The sequence below is a fragment of the Megascapheus bottae genome, chromosome 1 (assembly GCF_031878675.1).
Source record: "Megascapheus bottae isolate mThoBot1 chromosome 1, mThoBot2.hap1, whole genome shotgun sequence".
NCBI lineage: Eukaryota > Metazoa > Chordata > Mammalia > Rodentia > Geomyidae > Megascapheus > Megascapheus bottae.
In genome coordinates, this window is record NC_143509.1 from 22,887,069 (window position 1) to 22,912,751 (window position 25,683).

The 25,683-nt window shown below is 37.8% G+C and overlaps 1 protein-coding gene across 8 annotated transcripts in view; it reads right to left on the reverse strand.

The window, feature by feature from the left end:
• Nucleotides 1–25,683, reverse strand: part of Mecom (MDS1 and EVI1 complex locus) — a 62,833-nt gene that overhangs the window by 33,325 nt on the left and 3,825 nt on the right. For 4 of the 8 annotated variants that reach the window (XM_090338622.1, XM_090338626.1, XM_090338620.1 and 1 more), the window contains 4 exons: nucleotides 14,019–14,121; nucleotides 9,174–9,390; nucleotides 3,952–4,099; nucleotides 2,578–2,731 (listed from right to left, as the gene is read on the reverse strand). In XM_090338622.1, coding sequence (XP_090194748.1) covers nucleotides 2,578–2,731; nucleotides 3,952–4,099; nucleotides 9,174–9,390; nucleotides 14,019–14,067 — 568 coding nt within the window. In that variant the 5' untranslated portion in view covers nucleotides 14,068–14,121. Of the gene's footprint in view, nucleotides 1–2,577; nucleotides 2,735–3,951; nucleotides 4,100–9,173; nucleotides 9,391–14,018; nucleotides 14,122–14,384; nucleotides 14,401–25,683 lie in introns of those variants that run through there. The other 4 variants (XM_090338621.1, XM_090338619.1, XM_090338623.1 and 1 more) reach the window with 2 other exon arrangements.

The following is a 25,683-nucleotide window of genomic DNA, read 5'->3' on the forward strand; positions in this document are numbered from 1 at the left end:
TCTGCTTTTTTAAAAAGTGTGTACTATTTTGTCATATTTCATACATATGTAGAGCATTCAGATTATTGGATAATACAAATCTCATGATAAGAGAGTTAGAAGAATCAGACTTTCACCATATTATATTAATTCAGTTATGAGCCATTGGTAAGGATTAGGAACTGAAACATTGTTGAAATTATACAAATGTACTAAGAACACATCTCTCCTGCAGGCATTGAGAAAATGTCTTGCTGAGTATTCAACCAACATGTAAGTTTTTGAAAGGTTTTTTTTGGGGGGGGGCATGAAAATGTTGCTCTAGTCTTTCTTCTTACAGCTAAGAAAATCCAGTTTTTCTCCGCACTGGAGTAACAGCCAGTGAACTTGACTATCCTGGTGGGACTTTCCTTGGTCCAGCTTGTGTGCCTACCCTGAAGAACATAGTGTTTTGACACTGAAAGGCTTGGCCTGGGATACCACAAGCCACTGGGCTTCTAGGTCCTCTGGTTCAATTGATACTGAACTCTATAGTCTGCTGTAATTACCTGGGTAATAGGGAATTAGCCCGCAGTTAACGTTGCATTTTTCTACTTATTAAACATATTAAGAGGTATTTTGAATATATTCAGTCTATTAGAGCATGTGGTTTCTATTTAGGGAGGCTGGAGTTCCTGTAAAGGCAGTCAGTAATTACCTTTGCACTGGTTTCTCTGGGCTCAAGCTCCATGGCACACTGTAATAAGAGACAGTTGCCATAAACACAGCAGTGGGAGTGAGTCATGGTAGGTGGCCCTCTGCTGAGAAATAAATATCAACCTCAGGTGAGCCTTCTCTACTCCAGCCCTTTACACCCACTCCTGATCTTTACCCTCTTTTGTTCAGAAATAACATGACTATCATTTATAATTATGTGGTGGTTCGCTGTCAGATACTATATTTGAAGAAGGCCATCTGCTGTGGAAATCTAACAATAATTACTAAAAATGCATACGTGGGGAACACTTTATGCAGGATGAATTGGAAAGGACAACCTAGAGTGCTTGAAAGAAAACCCTTTAATTCAACACACAAATATAACTGGGGATCTCAGAGCCTCTGATGACAGATTGCAGTTGGGGCTTCTAAGAAATAAAGAATTCAAGTGGGTGATTGGGATTCCTCATAATCTATTCTACTCTGTTTTCTCACCAAAATATAGTAAGACTTACCAACATCTATTTCTGAGAAGTCAGAAATAAATGAACGATTTGATAGTGTGTATCTCTAGCACTTTGTCTTATTTTCAGCAAATTCAACGGCCTGGCAACATGAATGCCTTTTTGAGGCAAGTCTAAATATTCTGTGTATTTTATTTTCCATCAACTCAACAAAGCTTTCCCCAGGGAGAATGCAGCACCCTTTTCTTTGTCTTCTAGTCCTCTTCACTCCACACAGGGAACAGAATAGCTGGACAAAACAGAATTGTAGTATATACTGGAACAGAAAGAAAAGCTCTCTTGATACTTGGAAACACAAAAGAAGGTAAAGATTGGAAAGAGCTGTCTCTGGCATCTCCTTATTGGCACTGAAAATTATCTTTTCTTCTACCAACCAGGTCCTACAATAGTTTCATATACCCATTGCAAAACATTAGCATTTGTCAGAAAAACATTTTGCAAGGAGTTTCCAAGTCAGAGGTTTTGCCAAATCCTGAGCATATTTCCTATTCATATCTACATCCAAAATCACTGTCAAAGTCCATAGTACAATGTTCCTGGATGTACATGCCTAGAGTTGTTGTTTAGATGGACAAAGAAAAGATGATTTTCCTTAGGAAACATTTCAGGGTAACTTGCAGAACAGGGGAGAGTTCAAAGAAGAAAATGAGGGCTGAGTTGGACTTGATTTGAACTGTGTGAGAGTGTTCTGTACTGAGATGCTTCAAGAAGCAGGGGTCAGAAAGCACACTGCTTCATACAGGGTGAGAGCAGCAGCAGGTCCACAATCAAAGTGAAAAAGTTCTGCTTTCCAAGTTACAGAGAACTTCTGATGTGCAGCCTGTGTGTGGCAACAATGGGTAGATTAAAAAAGGTTTTATTCCACTCTCTCAGCACACATTCACCCAGACCATGCATGCAGTCCTAAGCCGACTTGCCAGGTGGGGTTCTTCCAGCTCTTTCTGATCCCAAACAGGTTTTTAATCACTTCATCTCCGTGAGTGATATCTCTTATTTGTTGTTTTTTTTTTTTTACAAAGCCATGAACATTTACAGTGTGAGACAAATCTGGTTGTCTCAATTAAATCCTACAACCTGGGGGGCTTTCCTTTCATTGTTTAACAACTTCTCTTTTCTTTACCTGTTATTGATTTCATCTAAAAGAAAACACCCCAGGGATTATAGACAAAATACCATGGATCTGGCTATTAAAAAAAAGGATTTTCTCAGAAGAGAAAATAACCCTACTATAATAGACTATAAATAGCTATTATAGCGACCCCACACCCTCCGCCATGCCCCTACTTTGGCCATGTGTGGCCGCTTTCCTGCCCACAGTGCCTTTTGGAAGAAAGACAGATGCAGGAAGGTGGGCTGGAGTGTTTAAAAAAAAACTTACAGATAAAGGGCTTCACACTGCTGTGGATGTGCTTGTGTTGTTTGAGGCCTGATGACGTGGCAAACGTTTTACCACACTCAGGGCAAGCATGTGCCCGGGCACCAACATGCTGAGAGCGAATGTGCCGCTGTAGGTTGCTAGGGTCCGTGAACACCTGCTAGGAAATGAGTACTGATTAATCCAGAAACTTAGTTCAGAGACACAATAAAGAACACCAGGGATGGCTCAAGAAGGAATTTTGTTTATTTGCTTTATTTGTCCTCTCTCCACTTAAAATAAAAAAAAGATGATATCATATTTCCAAAGAGTAATCTCCATCATGGCAAGAAGTGAAAATGAAGCAGCTCTGTATATCTAACAGAGAGCATCAGTTTGTATTATTGGTCCCATTGACAGAAAAGAAAAATAAGGAACATTGCAATCAGGCCATATTTAAGTCCATTTAATCCCATTTACAGTGACTCAAGTTAAATGATAAAATACTGATCACATCATTATCAAAACTGATTTTGCTCTCTCTACTTTTTAACAAGTTAGCATCAGTGCAGGCAAAATGTGGAAGATCTTGGCTAAAAATCTATTTTCCCCAGGGGATTAAATTCTACCAAGGCATTTCAGTAAGTTACCAGAAAACTAAAACTTATTTTAAAAACACTGTACTAATAAAAAAAAATGAAAAAGTCTCTCTAAAACATTTCTGAAGATAAGTTCAAATGTCACAATTTCCACTTGCATAAGAAAAAGATCTTCAGATGCTATTAGCAATTTTTGGAGACAGAAAACAACTTTAAAGATGCCAGGATATTTCCGAGTTAATTAGAAAACATAAAACACAATCACAGTTGTAGCTTACGTGGGGCACTTCCATTATACAGTTATATTATTCAGTACTGGTCACTAAGACCAAGTCATCATTTATATAAGGACTTAGATGGAAAAAATCCACAGGGGTAGGAGTCTTTCCTATTCTTTCTGAGTAGACATTCAGAAACTTTATGCGACTTCCTGGCAAATTGTTATTAAAATAAATTAGTAATGTGCACTGGATAAAGTTTTCATTCCCTGTTAGGCCATAAAACAACCCCAATCCTGGCAAGTCAGTAGCGGAACCAGGAATTTACCAAGGATGTCTAACACCTAGTTCTGGAACTCACCATTAAGCCTCACTTCCTCTGTACAAAAATAGAAGGATACTCACTAAGTGTTTTTTATACACTCTACTAATACCTTTTAGCATACAACACTCAGCCTACTTTTCTCCAGATATTTATAGTTTCCCCTCTCAAGGCTTGTTTGCACATAACATAGCAAGTGATGGATTAAGAGAGAGCAGGATGACAGAGAGAGGCCAAGTAGCCTACAAATTCACTGTACCTTGGCACAGTTTTCACATTCATAGTGCTTTCCGCTGTCATGTGACATCTGGTGGCGAATCAAATTGGACTTCCAGTTGAATGCCTTGGGACACTGGTCACACTTGTACTCCCGTTCTTCAGTATGGGACAGCATGTGTTTCTCCAAGCTGTTAAGAGAGCATTTGATTCCATAAGACATGCGTACAAGAGACACATTCATAAACAGAATGCTGTTTTCTAACACATCCAACTGGCAGTGGAAGAAATAAGGAAGAAAAGAGGGCTGGGGTAAGAAGGAGGAAAGAAAAGAAACAGACTAGTTTCCTGGACTGTGTCTCCCACCAGTACCATGAAGTGGCTCTGCTTGCTGAAAATAAATATGAAAGACTTAGCAAGGATCACCTGCCAGCAGGAACCTGATAAACAATGAATCATTTGTCTAGTGCTGGAATCGCTGCATAGTTCTTATGGCAGTGCCTATTACTAGTGTCTATTTCACTCAAGCACAAATACTCTAACAGAAAATGCTAAAGAGTGTATAGCCAGGATCCTATCTGAGACATATAGTCTCTAAATGCAAAAAGTATTGATATTTCTAACTATGTCATCATAAGGGGTAGAGAGCTACAGGCTATCCATTCAAAAAGAAACTTCAAAAAACAACAAAAAAAGAAACTTTCAATGCAACTGATGGGATAGACTGATGAATGGATGGATGGATGGATGGATGGATGGATGGATGGATGGATGCTTGGGTGCTTGTATGAATGGATGGATGAACAGATATATACATGTATATATTTATTTAGATGGTAGACGTAGAGATAGTCACATACATACATACAAATAGGTTACATACATGGTACATGCACCCTATAAATCACAAAGGAAGGGATATTTTAAGTAAATGCATAACTTAATACAAAGTAGGAAACATATGGCTATGTGTCGCACAAGATGGTTTGATTTGAAAGCTTAAAAAACTTCAAAAATGGGCCGGGAGTTTGGCCTAGTGGTAAAGTGCTTGCCTAGCATGCACAAATATCTGGGTTCGATTCCTCGGTACCTCATACATAATAAAAAAAAAAAAAAAGCCGGAAGCGGTGCTTAGGCTCAAATGGTAGAGCTCTAGCCTTGAAAAAGTCCAAGGACACTGCTCAGGCCCTGAGCCCAAGCCCAAGACTGGCAAAAAAAAAAAAACTTCAAAAATATTTCTCTTCATGAATCTGCATGAATGTGATGACAAGCAAACATATTGCTGTATGATTCATAAAGATGAATTTTCGTTATTCAATACAAAGTAATGCTACGATATTACTCCAATTATGGTAATAGGAGCTCTTCAGAGAAATCATTTACTGTAAACCTAATGTAGCACATCAGATGGGTTCTGAGTGTTTTGTTACTGAACAGAGAAAGTTATATACAATGTCAAAAGAATTTGGATACCAACTTAAAGAGCTACCCACTGACCAAAGGTAGAGAAAATTAAACACTAATAGCAGTAAGTCTTTTGACAGGAATAATATTAAAAACACACAGTCACCCACAGAGGAGGCAAATAAGCCGAATTATTCTAAAAACTAATTTTTAAAAAGCCGAATGTCATTGTGCATGTCTTGTGTTTCCTATACAAACTGTGTTTTAGGGTGATGAAAATTTCTTTCCACAGAATGAAGCACTATGATAACTGATGAAAGAATGATAGAATTCATTACATTGCTTTGTAGCCCTTACAGAATGAATGGATATAGGCAATCCTTTGCATAGCTTCTGATGAAAAGAATGATACCATCCATGAAACTTGTTTCCCAGACTAAATCCTACCTAAGGCTAGGTGGAATAGTCAAAGATGCTAAACGCCACCAAGGGATATATAATCAGCAGATCCAGAAAGAATGCTTCATAAACTCTCCATTTCTTCTACAATTCTATAGTATACAATACATTTAGAAAGAAAGAGAGGAGAAAGAGAACTCTGCATCTGAGGATCAATTAGTTCAGTGCACCAAGAATACATTCCCCAGTGGTGGTGACAGGGGACCAGGAGTATTTGCAAGACACGAACATCTACTCCCATATCTCAGAAATTAGAAGTGTTTTTCCCACACTTCTTTTTCTTCCTTGGCTTCCTCCCAAAAGCTCTTTTCATACTGGCACACCGACTTCTTTTGTACCCTGTGAGTCAGTTGAGTTGGCAATGCTCTTCTATTTGAGCCCAAATGGCACTATCTCCAATAAACACAAGGTACCAGGAGGAACTGGTGTGAGGAGCCCTAAGAAAAAGCCTATCTTTTATCTACACAATGTAATCCTCAGTTTGTTACCAAAGTTGAAATGCCAACAAAAGAGTTAAGAGAGAGATCAGTACATGGAGTTCAATCTGAACAGGGTTGAGGACATATCCAAAGTCACTGATCTCAAGTCCTGGATCCTGTCCTCAGCAACCAATGCCAGCAAGCCATTTTCTGATCATCTGTCTCGTTGGACTATGTGTCAGAGCAGAACCTCTGAAACCCACTGGGCAAATGTTAGCCTATGTTCAATGATACGGTGTCGTCTTAGGTGAGATGTGGCAAAGCATAAAGACCTTATTGTTTCAAAGCACTGTAAACTGTCCACTAACCAGTGATAAAAGAAAAATAACGGGAAACATGCAGGGATGTGTAGGGCTGGGGAGACAGAGGGAGAACAATGGTTTGGGTGATGCTGACCAAAGTGCACTGTACTCATACATGGACATGTTGAATTGAAACTCCTCTGTACAACTACTTAAAAAAACTTAAATGCACACACACACACACACACACACACACACACACACACACAGTAAACGACAAGTTCTCACAAAAGCAAATATGGTTTGCTTTCCTAAGTACTCAATCAATTAATCACTAGAGACAGTTTTGTATATCAACCTTGGTATCTTTCTTAATCGTTCTGTGCATCCTTTTCTCAAGATTTTAGAGGAGAGAGACCAGAAGACTGTATCATGCCAAGAAAAGGAATAAAAAAATTCAGGCAACTTTACAACCTAATAATATTTGGGACAGTGAGAAATATTCAGAAAAATGAATGTGGGTTCTGCATGTGGTAGCTAAGGGTGCCATACGGAGACTCAATATCCAGCTACAGGAAGATCTGTTTTAGTATCAGACTGAACAGTCAGTTTCAGGGGGTCACCTGTTGTTTTTCACTGACTACTGGATAAAATCAACTGAACTGATGGTTTGATTGCACAGTAAACAGAAATGACTCAGGCTATCTCACAGCTGAATAGACTAAAAGCTTTCTCTACCTACCACATGCTGCTGTACACTTTGAAAGGAAGTAAGAACTGCATTTTACATTTAGTCTGCCAAGTTTTGCATTCATAATGATGTTCACTATTGTTTATGATCAAATTAAAGGAAATACACATACATTTTGGCATCAGAGCTATGGCTTTTCAATGCAAATTCTTTCTGTACACATTAGGGTTTCCTAATTTAATTTGTTTTATTTAAGTATGATTATAGATAAGTGACAGGATGTCATCTTTTTGTGAGAAACTCAAATTTAACACGACATATGTAGCAGACGTATTCCCTATGTAGATTTACATTACATGATACAGGGTACTAAGGGTGCTAAGAAAGCCCTTTTATTCCCTAAGAAGATTTCCCCTTAATAATTAAACTTACATTGGAATTTTCCAAACCAGAGATACATTCATCTGACATAATCTTTTCCAGGAAGACATTGTACTTAATGCCTGTTTTGCATGGATGCCTTTAAAGCCAATGACCAGTCTATATGACATCTTTCCTATGATAGCCCTAGCCACGTGGAGAGAACTCGGGGTAACAAATGGAAGGGAAGGAGTCACTGGGGAAAGAAAAGAAACAAATGGCCGACTGAAATATGTGAGCATGAAAGCCCAACTCTGAGCAGTTCCCATTCTTTAGAAATATCTGTTGCTGTATCATCTTTTCCTTACAATACAATGATGTTATGTTCACCTGAAATTCTAATTGCGAATTCCAAGGACCATGTCTAGATTTGAAAACCAATACAATTATTAAAATTGTTTGTGGGCTGAGAGAAAAGCACTAGATTAAAAACAAAAGGTTAAAAAAAACCTGTTTACAAGCTATTTACTACTCTGGTCACAAAGGAACATTTTGTAGCACAAATTTGACACTGTTTTTCAAAGGGAATGCTCTAGGAATGCTGTTTTCTTCAACAGAACTGTTGAAATGGTCTTAAGTTAAATTCATAGTACTATGAAGAGTAAGTATATAATTGGTATATAGATTTCCTTGCCTACAAAACAATGTAAAGAATTGTTCTACTTAGATTCTCCTATTTCTTTAACTTTTAGGAAATACAGCACTCAGTAATTGTACATGCTCTTAATCTCTTCTATATGGGCAGTTTACATTGTTAATGTAGTTAACTCAATGACTCTATTCAACTGTCCTATTAGAGGGTTATCGACTTGGTGCTAATGGCACATACCAGCACTCTTAGCTACTCAGGAGGCTGAGATCTGAGAATCGAGGCTAAGGCTGGAAAATCTGAGACCCTTATTTCCATTTAATCACCAAAAAGCTAGAAGTGGAGCTGTGGATCAAGTGGTAGAGTGCTACCCTTGAGCAAAAAAAAATAACAATGGGACAGCATCCAGGTGCTGAGTTTAAACCCCAGGGCTGGCACACACACGCGTGCACACACACGCACACACACACACACACACACACACACACACACACACACATTATCCATGTTAGTTGAGTGAGTACTAGATTCAATCTTTTTTATTGCTAGCTATTGTTTGTCCCGTCATATGGGATTACTTCTTTTTACCCCCTAGCACTCTGGAATTTTCCCAATAAATCATCATTGTCTTAAAGTTATGCCTTCCAAATAACCCAGATTCAATAATAATATATACAGGGTCAATTGGTAACACACTGGCCTAGCATGTTCAAGGTACTAACTTACTAATTAACTGAATAAATAACTAGATTCCTGTCTTCTTGACAACTACATAATTATTCCAACTTGACTATAAATACTTTGCAGATGTCCATTTTGGGGGGGATGTAGGGGGAGATTATTTCTAAGCACATCACCCGCATGTATGGCTGGTTTATTGCAGCTCCAAATTTCTTAACTGTGTACATTCTCTAAATATACTAAAACGCTGTCTTGCAGAGTAAATCCACCAGGCTTGTGGTGCCATCTGCCATCTCTCACCTTTGTGAGTCGGGGAAGGCCTGATCACATTCCTTACACTCCTGGATGGCATGTATCTCTCGGAGCTCATTCTCACTTTCCAGTTTCTGTTGGAATTCCTCTTCCACCATGGAGAATGCTGAGTGAGGCGTACTGCACGGGAACTTTTGGTGGTCTGCTAGTTCAGCCTTGGATTCGAAGAGCTGGTCACAGTCCTCACAGCGATACTGCCGTTCTTCTGTAAAAACAATGTTGGTGTTACCAGTATTTCAGTGGTCTGCTCCCCTAAGCCTGTTATCTCAGTGAGATACAACACAACACAAAATTGGAATTGTTATCAGTTCTTCTGACAACCAATTTTAGTCTGGAGTAGAAGTAAAATAAGTAAAGACAAAATCCAGAAGAATAACACAAACATTAACTGTGGCTATAGTACACCCTTCTGATCAAATCAGATGATTAAATCTTTCTAGGTGTGGAGAACACTGACTGTAACAATATTCACTTACTTATCATCATTGTTTTCCTAAGCCAGGACATGGGTGGCTGATATTCCTTAAAACCTGAGTATGGGAAATTGTGGGTCTGATGTGTATCCCAATTTCCAAATAAAGGCCCAGAATAGTTAGGCAATAAGTCAAGGAATATAGCTCTAAAAAGTCCCATCAGGATTTGAGCTCTTTCCTTCCCCACTCACTCCTTCTTAGGCCAATGCCATATTACGTGGTGGGTACAGGCACCACTCAGGTCCCACTTAAGTCAAGCTTAAGCTCATTGCTCTCAGTAAACCTAGCTATCTGTCAACAACCAACATCACTTAGAATGGAGCACAAAATATTTTTGCTCCCCTTCAAGGCTTATTTATGACTCCAGGCCCAGAGCTCATGGACACAGCTTTGTTATATTTAACAAAGCATGTCATGATGTGTGCTTTAAATCAAAAAGGTGAGTATACATACTTGGTAAAGACTAGAGATAATAGCATTATAGGGTGTCACATATGAATGATACTGTTTCTACCTTTTTCTGTTCTCATAGCTGTTGTGAAGCCACTCTGCATAGATCACACAAATACAGCCACAGAAGATTTGAAAACAGTGAATAATTCTGAAAAGCACCCACAGCAGACCACATGACACAGGCGCTGTTTTGTACACCTGGAGCCAAGGAGGAGGTTACTGTTCAGTTATTCATTCACTATAGGTTTTTGAGGAACTATTTTAGTCATATGCCACGTATCAGACTCTTTGCTAGGGAACATTCAAGAAACTCAAGAGGATACACATGTGATAAAAAACAACCTACACTGTATTTTCTGACAGAAGCATGCAAAAAGACTGAATGAATTCCAGGGTTTATGTCTGACCCTGGGCAATCTGAGAGGCAAATGGTTCAGAACAGGCATTAGCATGAGTAAGAATCACCAAGTGATGTGGAATGAGGTGGGGACATTTCAGGGAACGGAAATAGCATCTACTAGTGACGGAGACAAGAAAGAAAAGACAATGTTAGAAAGTGAACAATGGAAATCCATTGATTCTGCATAAAGATGGTGAAAGAAAACTCACTGAAAGCTGATGAGAAGCAAGAGGTAAGTGGGGGAGTCAATATGATTAATGTACACCGAATGTGTGAAACACCATGGTGAAATCCCTTTGAACAATCACCATATGCTAAAATATAAACTGAATGACAGGGATGTAAAATCCCTGCCTGTGGTAGAGGCGACTGGTGGAAAGGAAGAGAGGTGAAGGGAGGTGAATATGATGAAAATAATTTGCGTACATGTGTGGAGATGTAAGAATAAAGCTACTGAGATTGCTTGGGGAAGTTGTGGATGAAGGTGATGGGCAGGGCAATGATATACATTGTATGCATATATGAACACGTCAAAATAGCCATCTTTGAATAATTACTCGATGGTAATAAAAATATGGGAAAAGATAAAAGAAGAGCATGGCACAGATATGGGAAGGGAGGCATGATGAGATTACAGAAGATATGAAAGGAGGGGCGGACATGAAGCCAGAGAGGGTGGCAAGTCCCTGTTTGTTTGGGCTTAAGCTCAGGGACTGAGCACTGACCTTGGGCTTTCTCAAGGCTAGAGCTGTACCACTTGAGACACAGCACCACTTCCAGCCTTTTCTGTGCATATGGTACAAAAGAATCGAACCCGAGTCTCCATGCATGCTAGGAAAGCACTCTACCACTAGGCCAAACTCCCAGTCCTGTTTGGGTATTTTTTTTTTTTAGGGTCCACGTTTAGAGGAAATAGAAAGTTACTGAAAGTTGGGAAGTGAAGGTGTTAAGGATTGGGTTTTGGAATTGTTGCCGTATGACTAGGCCAACAGAAAGACTCACTGGGTCCTGATGCCATTTAAGATATTGGTCTACTAGTTTAAACTTGACCAGTAATGGTAGGGCTAAACCATAAAAAAGTACATAAATTCCACCGCTTGTCAACCTTGGATGTACAGAGTTAAGGAAGAGGGAGGTATTCTAAAATGAATTATCTCTGCTTTGCAAACAGAAATCTCAGTAACATTTACCAATTAGAAGAAGTATTTGCTACAGTCTGCGACAGATTTTATATACTTGAGATCTGTATTTAGATCTCAGCCAAGAGTTCAAGCAAAAACAGAACTTCTGGGCCACATGATACAAAGAAAGCTTTAGGTAGTAGACACAGCAAAGACCTAACTTTGAATAATGACTAACAACCAAAGAATGATAAAAAGAAAAGTATAGTACTTACACAATGACGTATTATTCTGCTATTAAGGGGAATTAAATGATAAAGTAAAATGTCCGAAACTAAAGATCATTATGCTGTCCAAGATAAGCCAAGCTCGGAAAATAATGGGTGCTCATACCTACAGTCTAGACCTAAAATATAATAATAATAGTAGTAATAGTAACACATCGTTGTAAGGAGGGGCTATTTGAGAATGGGATCAATGGGAAGAGATGAGAAAAAGCAAAGAGTGATAGAAAGTAAATGTAATAGAGGTACATTATATATTATGAGAACAGCATTAGTGAAATCTACTAAAATCTGTTAAAAATGAAAGAGAATGAAAAGCATGCTTTTCACCAAAAAGGTGAATCTGACCAAAGTACATTGTGGATCTATGTAATTCTCACAATAACACTGCTTTGCACCATTCATTTAATTTATTCTTATGAACATATTTTGGAAAAGAATACTCATTCCACCACTTACTAAGCCTCCAGTCTTACTAATTTAGTCTCTGTTTCATATCTGTAAAATGGGTATAATTCCCCTCTCATAGGTTTTTATCCACATTTACAAGATTAAATGAGACAACACAGTGTGGAATGTGTGTGCGTGTGTCTCTTTTCTCATGGGAAATCTTAGAAATGTAAAATCTAAATACCATTTAAAAATAGAATATAAGGCTATCAGTAGATGGTATATGGATGGCTATGGATATGACACACTGCAAACAAGAAACAACAAATTGTTGAAGAGTGTTTTAAAGGGCAGTAATTTATGGATGGCAGCTTCTGAAAGAGAAATAGCCACTTCCATTTATGCCTTATGTGAATAGCAAATTAATCATCTCAGAAACTGTGTGCAAGCAGTTTAGATGCTCACAGAGGAATTGGAAATTGGACTGTAAGGAGCCAAGATTGCATTATTATCATTAATTACCCCCACACTGCCCAGGCACCTGTTTCCATTGCATCGCTCTACCAGGCTAAGAACTCCAGATTTTTAAAGCCATGCACAGGTGAGAATTTCCAAAATAAAAATGAAAACCAATAGATACCCAACTGGTATAACCTATAAAGATGCAGATTATTTCTCAGCATAAGGAAAAAAAAATCTTCAAATAAAGATGGCCAGTCAATAGTAACCATTTCCTTCACAGGGAACAGAAGCAAAAGCTGAGCTCCTTTCCTTCTAGAGTGTGGAAACCTGATCTCTCTTGCAGGTTGGGACTACCAGTCTTCCCAGTGGTCTTTCCAACCACAAAAGAGTCTAAGGTCATCATTCCATTATGTCAAATCAAATCGGATTATCTTTAAAGGAGAAATAGGAAGAAGAAAAAATGTTCAGCACAGTGATCCTCTTGCATTAGCCATAGAAGCAAAGTTTTCTATTCATATGAACTGAACAGTTGTCACTAATTATTACTGTTTATCTTCCCTTGCACATTTTTCCATTTAAAATAGGCTCTAGCAAAGATCTGGCTCTAAAATTTCCTCATCTGTACGTTTCTCCCAGTCCCTTCCTTTGCCCCTCCCATGGTCACCTGGCTGGGATTTTACTCACTTCACCCAGCCACAGAGCAATAGATGGGAGAAACATCTGCTAGATTTGGGAAAGCTAAAACCCTACTCCCTTAGATAATTCTGACACAACAGTCCAAAGCACTGACAGAAGTCTTAAGGTGATGATTCCATACACGGATTTCCAATTCCTCAACACCTGCTTGTCAGGGAAGAATTCTAAATACTTCACCTTGTCCATAATAGCCAGTACCTGAAAACAGACACTCTCAGAGAATTGATCCATCGAAAATGATGTTGAGTGGCTCACTCCTGCAATCCTAGCTACTCAGAAAGAAGGTGGAGATCTGAGGATTACGGTTCAAAGCCAGTGTGGGCAGGAAAGGCTTTAAGGCCAATTAACCAGCAAAAAGCCAGCAATGGAACTATAGCTCAAGTAGAACAGCAGCCTAAAGCAATAAAACCAATCAAGCACATGAGGCCTTGAGGACCAACACCAAAAAGGTAAAAATCATGCTGCTAAAAGCTGAGAAACACCAGTCTCTTCTTGATGTTACATCACAGCCACCAAATAAAGGTGCAGGAAGGCACCAAGGGTGTGGCACTCACCGTGGATGTGGGGCGCCATGGTTTCATGGGGAAAGTCTTCACTCTTCATGAACAACAGGAGCTCTTCCCCAGGTGCAATCTCTGCCACTACTCTATAGAATATCTTCAAGCACCAAAAGGGCAGGAAGGGAGGGGAAAAGACACAGAAAAGTGACTATTAGCAAAAGGCAGGATACACACACACACACACACACACACACACACACACACACACACACACAGCTGTACATTTTATTCTTATCTCAATAAACAAGACTACTTTTTTCATCAAGGAATTGATCGTTGCACTCAAAAACAACCCTCCATAAGAAATAGAAAGCTATGACTCTTGCACCAGTTCATAAATCTTTTCCAAATCCTACTCACTTCACAAATCACATTTTCTTGCTAGCAGGCTTGTTGTGTCACATTCACCCTGTGTAATGTTTAACGAAGAACTTTCCCTTCTCTGAATTCCTCCCAGCACCAAGTGAACCACCCACACTGAGCCGAGTCCTGTCTTGTAATAGCCAGAAATAGGCCAGCTCACCTTGAGCTGCCCTCTTTGAGCAAGATAGCCAAAGTAAGGCCTTCTCAACAAGGTGTTGTAAAGGGTGTGTGACATAAGAAATGAGCAAGATCTCTGGAGAACAGAATCCTAGGCGAGTCCTGCCTCCTAAACATGAAAGCCCTCTTCCACCAGTTCCAAGGGTGTTGGACCTCCCTCCCCAGTGGCCACTCTTGGAAAGCAAGCATTATGCCTCTTATTAATTCTTGTATCAGGCTGGGGCAGGCAATAGTGTTGATGTCCTTGCTCTCCAGCAAAGTGCTCATGAGAAGAAGAGTTTCATTCCTTCGCTACTGGCTGACTGGAAAGCAAGAAAGCAGGATGGAAAGACCTGATATTACCAAAAGCTGCTATGGATACTGGAGCAGCTCAATGACTTGGTCAGTCCCCGCCCAGTACGCAAGCCTGGGTATTATTCTCTTCCTTGCTAAAAGCATTTCAGCATAAAATTCTTTGTGATGTTTGTTCATTGTACTCAACAACATTCTTAGGGGTTTTTCATTGTATACTAAGATTATTAAGCCACAATTTCACAATCAGGTAAAATGTTTTGGAAGAGTAAAGTTGTAGAATTAACTAATGAAAATGAGAACAATTGCTTTCTGCCTGCCACAGTATCTTTGTAAAAACTTCCCAATATTCTGACTTCCTTTCTCACACAGCATCTCCAGTAGAAGGATTTCTGTTTTCTCTCAAACCAGGGTAAGCAAGCAAGGGTGGGGGAGAGAGAGAAAGGAAGAGAAAAGGAGAGGGAGGGAGGGAGGGAGGGAGAGAGGGAGAGAGGGAGAGGGGGGGGGGGGAGAGAGAGAGAGAGAGAGAGAGAGAGAGAGAGAGAGAGAGAGAGAGAGAGAGAGAGAAGAAAGAAATTGAGGAGAAAGGGAAGGAGGAAAGGGAAGAAGACAGCCAGGATCTAAACACCAGGGCACCCATACAAACACCAGCCGAAATAAGACAAAATAAAGGAGAAAAACCACACATTAGAAGCATAACCAAGGAAAGAAAACACTGATGTTAACTATAGTGTCTCATGATGTCTGCTTGGTATTTCAAATTGAGAAAATCCGATTAATGAATAGCTTAGAAAATCAGCAAAAAAGTGCTCATACTTTATTTATATTTGTATACTTATTTGTCTTCATAAAGGCTGGAGACATGAAATGTAAGTATGTGCCTCTTTTACTCCAGTAGGTGGCTCTAAAGTCCAATTGTTTATTTTTCTATTAAAAAAAAACCAGAGCACAAAACTGTGCTAAATTTGAAAAATACCTCTAGGAGAAGTGTGTTCTTCTTAGTTTCTTTCATGACATAATAAATTTTTCCTATTCAATAGTAGCTTAACTAACCCACATTTCTTTAGAGAATGCAATGTAAAACCTGAAAGCAATACTCTCCCGTGTTATAATATAACTTTGGTTTCTTTCTATCTAGCTAAAGATGGAATCCAGGCTATGAGGAAAATTGTTTACTATATGCTCTTCCTACAAACAAAACGGTCCAGTAAACTTACAGAACTTTATAGTCTAATGTCCAACCTTCACATCCACCCTTTGAAAACGCACAAGTAGAAAGAATTCTGCCCCCAAAGTGAACAGATTAAAGTAAAATAGTGATCCTGTTTAAGTTTCCTTTCCCCCCCTAATCCTTCCAGTTGAATACTTATTGAACAGGAATGAAAAACTGTTTTATTCCACAGTTCTGTTTCCCTTTGGAAAACGACAGACTGCTCTCAGCAGTTTTGAATCACCTCTCTTTTTGGCATCTCTTCCAAGGCTTAACTTATTAGTTTCCTTTCCAACAATATGTTGACATTTGAATTGTGACATATTAGAACTTTTCGGTGGCTTCTCGGAAATACTGAGGTTAAAGACACAATAGCCCGAGAGACAGTAAAACAGCTGTAATCATCTCTGTTGGAAAAGGCTACTTAACACACACATGCCAGGTCGTTTTAAGAAAGTATTATGATATCATGACTTATTCGTTGTTCACTATTAATCACGTCTCTTTAATTCCATTTTAGATTTACTCAATCCAGTGTGAACAGTCCCAGGAACAACAGAAAGTGATGGATACACTACCTATACATTATAAACACAATTCTCTTTGCAGGGACATAGATCATGACTGTAGTATCCAGATTGTTTCTATGAAGAGTGCATAAAAAATAAAAGTGTTGATGTTGGCTTTATTTACTGAAGGTAGAAGGTGGCATTCCAAACCCTGAAAGGCAAGGCAAAGCGAAGTGGATCAAGCTTAGCTTCGGCTGTTCTTTGTGATTTTTAAGTGAGTTTTTATGGTGCTCATGAAAATGAGGTTTGAGGAAAAAAAAAACTGGCAAGTGCCAGGCATACTGAGGGCAGCTTCTGGGCATGTTTCTCCATATAGAATAAGAATGTGCCTGCAAGTCTTGTCTACCTCACGCTTACAGATGAACTCGGACACCCAAGCTGTTTCCACTGGAGCAATCCCCAGCACCTCTCATTCCTTAGGACCTTAAACACATGCGTCAAATGATGTTGGTTCCAACCATCTAAAGATGTCATTCAAATACTTAAATCCAGAAATGCTCACATCAAAAGTTATTTTGCTTTCAAACAATAATAATGTGCTAGCAAACTTTTGAAATGTGAGAGGAATGACTAAAGCTAATTTTTTTTTAATGTGTGTTTCTTTGCACCAAAACAATTCCATAGGGAGATAATAGGATGTGATATTAGAGGAAGTAAATCTTTCGGAAAAGATGTCTATACTTTTACTTAATAAAAGAGATTTTTTACCAAAAGGAAAAGTCTTATGAAGATTTTTCTCACAGCTCTTAAAGGAAAAGGTCTACTTAGAAAAACGGATCTTCAAAATTGGTGTGTTCCCCAAATCTCAATTATATAACAAATCCTATACATCACGTGTTAGCTGAGTGAATGAACCAGTGCAAGAGATACTACTAATATAACCTCTCTGGTTTTTGCATTAAAAAAAATGGAAAAGAGTCAACTGTTCAGTTAAATTCTAGAAAAGGGTTAACAGGTCTCCTTTCCCATAAGAGTTCTGTAGAAAAAGTTACCTAGCTCTAAAATTAAAATGTGTGAATCTGGTATCTTGTGATTAATTCAGATGAAGTATATAAGGAAAGGCTCAAAAATCTCAAACACTTGGTGAGAAGTTTGTATTGATAATGGAATTATTGACAACAACTCGGTTACCACCAGTATAATGTAAAAAATTAGGGGAGCAGGTCCTTGTATTTTAAGAAAATAGGATTATGAACAGGTCTGTTTTTTTTAAAGAAAATTAATAAATATCTTTAAATGTGGTCAGTCCTCCAGGATTTTGTATTTGCTGCTAAAACTAAAATCCAAAAACAACACATTATGAACAAGAGCTGACTCTCCATACATTTGAACTTTTGACAGGTGAAATAGGCTTCTCATTTTATCACATAAAATTAATTTTCTAGGCTCCTAATAAATTCTTTTTTACTTTTCCAGAAAGCACATGTTTTTATCTTTAGAAGCATGAACATTATATTTTGATCTTTATACACCTCCATTTATGACTATATGTTGAAAGTACATTTTCTAATCATTTTTACAGTTTTTATTTACACAGTATGTTAAATACCTATTTGGTAAAATTCCAATTTAAAAAATATTAATCAGAGCTGGGAGTTTGACCTACTGGTAGAGTACTTGCCTAGCATGCACGAAGGAAGACTCCTTTGATTCCTTGGTACCACATACATAGGAAAAACCAGAAGTGGTGCTGTGGCTTAAGTGGTAGAGCTCTAGCCTTAAGAAAAGCCCAAGGACAGTGCTCAGGCCCTGAGTTCAAGTCCCAGGACTGGCAAAAAAAATTTTAACCATTTGAGATATTATAAATTAGTACTAGAAACTTCAAAGTTGTTCACATTTAGATTAATGAAATTCACAATCGAACATACAAATGTATATAATATATAAATGAATACACATAGATAGAAACTTAATATTCTTAAATGCAATTTTTCCCATGCACTGGTGCTGGTGCTAGGACTTGAACTCTAGGCCTGGATTCTGCTTTGAGCTTCTTTTTGCTTAAGATGAATGTTCTACCATTTTAGTCACAGCTTCACTTCTGGCTTCTTTTGGGTAGTTTATTAGAGATAAGAGTCTCACAGACTTTCCTGCCTGGGCTAGCTTCAGACTGCAATCCTCAGATCTCAGCCTCCTGAGTAGTTGAGATTATAGGCCTGAGCCACTGGAACCAGGCCCTAAATGTAATTTTTATACTTAATTCATTTTACTCAAACCCTGAAACTAGTTTCATGTATAAAAACAATGTCCATCTTGTTAATACAAGGCTGAGCTAGGGATAGAAGGCAATATTGATAGAGATTTGACAGAGCTAATTTTTTTACTTCCAAAGGGAACATTTTCATGCAATGTTACATAGAAATATATATGATGCTAGCATGTCTTACATATGTTACATGTGACATAGGTATGGTAAAGTGTACACTTTGGGAAAAGTTCCCATAGTTGTAAAAATACTGGCAACATCACCTTTTAAAATATAAATTGTATAATATAAACTATATGACTCATTTATATAAATTAGAAAAATTTAGTTACATGTTACGTTATATAAATCATATATGGTTCAAAGTGGAATTAATCAAAATTAAGCATGTGTCACTAAATATCCATTTTATTTAGTTATTTAAGTTGCAGAAGACAGCACTAAAGAGTGTATAGATTCTCATAAACATTCTGATAGAAAAGTTAATAGACCATAAAAGACTTTCAGGTGAATTCTGTTTTATATTGTCAAGGCCTGTGTCTAACCAAATCTTCCATCAAATTAATGAGATTACCATATGTATCTTTAAAGGGTGGTTCACCTCGATTATCCTATAGAATAAAAAAACTGAGGTTCAATCAGACCAAGCTTGCTGTCTAGTTTTCAAAGCAGATATGAATTTAAAGTAGCATGTTTGCACTCCTGAGACAGAAGAAAAAATCAGTGTGCAAAGGGGAAAAAACAAGAAAGAAAGAAAACACATCATTTACTTTTGAAAAGATGAACAAGGCCTCATTGTTATGAATCCCCATTTGTTTTTCCTGGTCAAACACTGCAAGTTTTATTTATGCTTAATAGACTGCATTAGGCATGTCTAAAAATGACAGAAGTGTGAATTATGAATGACCTTCAACCTGTTCAGGAAGTTGTAATAATTGAAATAATAGAGAAATGGACTCCCTGCAAAATCTATATACTAAGAAACTGTCTCTGTCTTTTCACTTTGAAGTTGACTGCCGACTTCTTCCAGTATCAGGATGCAACGTTTCCTTTTCTATAGCTTCATTCAATGAACCACTCAGGAGTCTGCGGGGAAAGCTGAATGAGATGACCACGTTTGGAAAGTGGATGGGGAGGAGGGTAGATGACAGTCTCAGGTCTGAACAGAGTCAACATCTGGCACAAACATGTTTTAGGTCTATATAGAGGTGGCATCTGTCAGTGTACCACAGATAAAGTGTGTGCTTGTAAGACAGCTCCAGGAAGCCTGGCCTGGATTCTCAGCCATGTGGAAAACCCCAAGTCATGCAGGCAAGCATGACATCAAGATTTTGAACTCTGGTGGAAGGATTCTATTAAAAATCCTGAACCCAACTTTAATGAAAGGTAAAGTGAGGTATCTTCAGTAGATAGGACATAAATTCATTTCACAGAATGTTAGCTCTATCATAACCAAGCTTTGCCGAACTCATTTGTGCTTTGTGTCTCCAAAGAGAAGGTATCCTAGATTTATCTTTAGGATTATGGTCTACACTTAAGAAGATATGAATTGAAGGACTTGAAAAATAGGTCAGTATGTCAGCAGTGTGATACATACACACACACACACACACACACACACACACACACACTCGTAACTGAGAAAAATCAGTTTGCTATATCTGCTTCCAAAATGAAAAAAAAAATATTCTGTGAATTCAAGACATTCTTGGAGAGTTTTTTTCTTCTCTACAAAAAAACCACATATAGTTTATTTTCTTTTTGTGCCACTACTAGGACTTGAACTCAGTGCCTACATGCTGTCCTTTAGCTTTTTTGCTCAAGGCTGACACTCATGAACCACATGTGCACTTCTGACTCTTTGGTGGTTAACTGAAGATAAGAGGCTCAGACTTTCCTGCCTGGACTGGCTTTGAATCTCAATCCTTTGCTCTCAGCCTCCTGAGTAGCTAGGATTATAGGTATGAGCCCTCAAGGCCTGACAAAACTAAACAAAATTTCCCAAACGAAAGAAAACAGAATTGATGACAAGTGATAAAGATCCACATATGATTGTAGCCACAACCTACAATGGACCCATCCTGGAAGCCAGTCAACCTCTTTTTCAAGTAACTGGAGACTATGTCTACAGAGCTCATATGAAACATCCATCAGTCACCTGTCTTTTAAGTGGGAGCTTCCTTTCATTCTATGAAAACTCTCTGATGGTCACTCGGAAAGGTTGTTGAACACTTGGCAAAAGATCCATCGCTGCACTTTAAGGAAGCTAAAGATGCTTTGGGGTGTTGTGTTTCCTAAAGAGAGGCTTTGCTGGGCTCCTTCACCATCAAGAATCAAGGGACTCAAGATGACCTTCCTGGCACTGTCTCAGAAACAGTGGGAGCCTGATTGTGTGATGTCTTGAATGAAAGGTGATGAAGACTAGCATTTACTACTAAAAATGAGCACCTAATGCTTCAGTCCACTTCGTTTTTCAAATTACATGGTTCATAAATCTTTAATGTCGATAAAGACCCTTGCCTGAATCATATCAGTGACAGTAGGTACTGATACCTCATGTCTAATGCTAGCTACTTAGGAGGTTGAGATCTCAGGATCCCAGTTCGTACAAAGCCAGACCAAGCAGACAAATCAGAAACGTTTATCTCAAAAAAAAAAAAAAAACAAAAACAAAAAGCTATAAGTGGAGATGTGACTTGATTGTTAGAACTCCAAGCCTTGAATAAAAACCCCAAATGAGAGAACACGAGACTCTGGATCAAGACACAATAACAACGCATGCACAAAAATTCTATCAGGGCTGCATCCTAGGGAGATATTTCCACTGGAGAGAGAGGTGATGCTGTTTGTTTTAGCATGTAAATATCAAATAGAAAGCTATGTCTGAGACAGCTTCATCTTGGGTAAAGGGAGTAACTTGTGATCCAGATAATCCCCCCCACCCCAGCTCCATCTCAGCTTAGGCACCGTTCACAAAGCCAGTCTCTGGGTATTGCCAGCTGGCATTCATCTTAAAACAGCACAGCATAACTCTGGTATAAAAGTAGAACTTGACTTAAAAGCAAAGCAAAGAAAATGCCCAAAGCCAATAATAATTTTAACATCAAAAGAAGTCATACAGAATGTGGACAGAAATCCTTGTAAAGGAAGAAAAAAATTAACAAATTGCCTGACGGATGGTAGAGGCAAACATTTTTTAAAGTGGGAATCAGTTAACAAATTACCTTTTTTTTAGGACAGTTGCCTTAGTTTTATTTTTTCCCACAAATTGTATTAGTTGAATGATGCGGAAAGTGGATGTTTTCATTCCTTCATACTAAGAGAATAAGCTAATAATTGAGCCCATAATACACTTGTAATAATAGCAGTGTTCTAGTGTCACACAGTCTGATAGAATCATTCACGTGGGCCTAAGGAGAGAGAAAGTGGGTGTGCCGAATCAGCTATAGCCGTCCTGGAAGCCATTAAAAGTTTATAAGGTAAAGCACAAATGAGAACAATGCTGTTTCAACTGGAAACATGGCAGATTCTTGCTGCCAATTATTAACCCCAAAAGAGCCCACAGAGTCCTCCAAGTGAATTTTGACTTTATATTCTCATTCTGGTTTCTCCTAAATACACATCAGACATTAGATAATCTTTTATCAACATGTCTCTCTCCCTCTCTCTCTATCTCTTTTTAATGTGGAATGAACAGCAGAGTACTCTGATTCAACTTACTAAATATCAGCTGCCAAGAGCCTGGTTAAAGAAATAAATCAAAGGACTTATCACTTTGTGTCCATGACAACATTAATAATATCTTGGGTTTCTGAGAACTTTCTCCCACTTAAAGACCATGTTAGGGCAGGTTAGGAGTTTGAATGAACCTGTGTTCTTTCTAGGGCTGGGAATGCATAGAATATACAGGATTGTGCACACATACTCAGCTCATACTACTTTGCATGAATGGAGAGACAGGTGTTAATTAAGTCTTAAGCATTGACCTACAGGAAGAGTTACTTAATGACTTCTCTGTCTATTAAAACCAGTACGGTTTCACTGTAAAGAAGTATCAGTAAAATTTCTCAGCACAGATAACTCTTCTGCTATGCAAAATACACAAGATACCCCATACTTGTGAACATATTGGATGATGGGAACTAGAATTATTGCAGGGTGCTGGCTGACCTACAGGAAGTTGTGTCTGTGTTCTGGGTGAAGCTACAGAATCACCCAGGGAAAGGTGAGACAATACTTCAAGCAATACATCCCATCAAAATGGTTTATCAGAAGGCTTCAAAGGATAAAATATCAAAATATGTAGATTTTGCCACTTCCTTCCTAACCTTAAAAGCGACTAAGAACAATTCCAGAACAATTTCAGACACATTTATAAATTATCTGTCTTAGTCAAATACTGTGTCACAGAAGTAAAATGATGTAGTATTTTAAAGAAACTTCAAGGAATAAACGGGAAATAATTGGGGCCTCAAGAATCCAGAGAGTTGGGTGTCTTTAATGGTTCTATAAATTTATGACTTGAGTGTGAATTTTGGTCTTAATTTACTAGTGTCCTTTGGTGTGGCTTTCTTTCATAAAGATCAATTACTATATTTAATACAACACTTTCAGAGGGACATTAAGAATATCACTCAGAAGCTGCACATTTTTAGAAATTAGGGTTCAGCAGCCATGCCAGTACTTTTACAAATTCTATCTCCAAAAATATGACCGCAATCGTATTTAAAATGTGAAATGAAAGAGACATTTGAAATCACAATACTTGAGTATTTCTAGACACCACTGTTGAGAAAGAAAGCTGCCATAGCACTCATTATAATCTGAAAAAAATCTGAAGTAAAATAATTCATAGAAATCAACTGTAAAATTTAAAATCCAAGGAAAATCACAATAAAATGTTTGTGGAAAGGTACTGGGAAAATGTTTATTGACTCATCTGTGCTTTTGTTTTTTATGATATAAAATAGATTATATCTTTTATTAACTTTACTTAAAAACCAAAATTCACACTGTTTTCAAGAACTTCTTTCCCATTACCTCCAAGTAGTTCAAATGTGGGTTTTATTCAGTATATGGATTTGATAGTCTCTACCATAAAATTATCATTATCTTGTATGTACTTTCTCTTATAGGTCTCCACATAATTAAAAAATTGATTCAAATTGATCACACTTGATCTTAAACACCATTAGATTTTTTTTAATATGTGTCTCCACATATTTTACTTTTTTTGAATTGGGTAACCTTTTGTTCTTCTTTGTTAGATGACCCAATCATTACCATGACTAGATTGCAGTTGAAAGATTTATCTACATGTATTCCTTTCAGTGTTTAAGACTTAATACTTGTCAGGTTATTAACATTCATTTTATAAACTTGAATTCCTTCTAAGAATCAAAGATGAAAATTATTTTTGACAATTTCTGGTACAATGCTACATTTGCTTTTGTGATGTAAAAGTAAATCGAAGTTATTAATGTTTCCTAATTACTCCTGAATCCAAGGTCTCAGTCAGTGTTTGGATATTAAATAATATCTCACACAATGGGAGATGTGTAATGACTTGTACTTTTTATTCTTTTATATGTTTTTAAAACGTTTGGCAGCTCCTATTCCTCAAGGAAAAGAAAGCAAGAAATCAGACCTAGAGTATCCCTTTTTAATCATTCTTTCTAGTTCAACATTTGCATTTCATAGCTGTCTAGAATGGCTAGTCTTAATTGGCTTTTAAAAAGTGCATATGCACTCCTATATGCCCAGGCACTTATGCATACACATTCACAGGTTAGGAGTCTGCTCTCCTTTGTCGTGTCATTGGGCTGTGTGACTTTACACACACAGTCACCCAGCACACATGTCTTACTTCTACCTCCCACTTTCTTCTCTTGTTTATGGGCCACCTTACTTGACCACAGAGTACCAATTTCACAGTTATGTTATTTGATATGTACGCTGTTACCATTTTACATTTCTGTCAGCATACTATACAAGTTGAAAACGTACTTAAAGGAGTAGTAAGTAAATCTCTAATGTTAGCCTTCCAAGTCTTTCCTAATGAACTATATTCCCTGACCCTTCAGTTAAAATAAGTAAGCATGCTATTCATTAAGGTATGCAATCAGCACGTTTCCCTTTGAAAGCAATGCCTTTTAAAGTCACTATGCTAAAATCACCAGTGCCTACTCTAATTGAGTCACCTGATTCATAGGAACAGCAAAATAGCTTCCAATTTTAATACAATCAAGATTCCCAATGGCAAGTATATAGAAAATGTAGCCAGCTACAAGCCCTATTCTGAAATCATCTTTTCATTGATTGTACAACAGGTTTATATAAAACAACACAGTTCCTACGATCAGTACATGTGAATAGCAAGTAATGTTTTCTATGTAAATCATATTATTTCATCTTAAAGGTACTTTTTTAGATATCATCCTGTTCCTTCTTTAGGAAACAGAATAAAAACAATTATTCCCAACACCTATTTGCTGTACCTACAAATAATGGGCATTCAAGAAATGCCTGATGATGACAGTGACAGTACCTGGTTTGACGGTGGTAGAGTCTTTTCTGCTCACAATCAATAGCTAATTTAATAATGCGTCCTTTGTCAATAATGCCTCTTATTTTCTTACAGCAAAGGGGAAAACCCCCATTGATTGCTTTAATAGTTTTGATATATGTTGACGATTTTTAAATGATTTCCATTTAAACCCAATTTTACAATTTAATACCTCTTATATAGTTTCACCAGTAAAAATTATCTGGTGGCTGGTCAAACGCCAAAGAATAATCTCGTAAGGATGATTGAAAGAGTCTTAGAACACATGACGCTAGCTT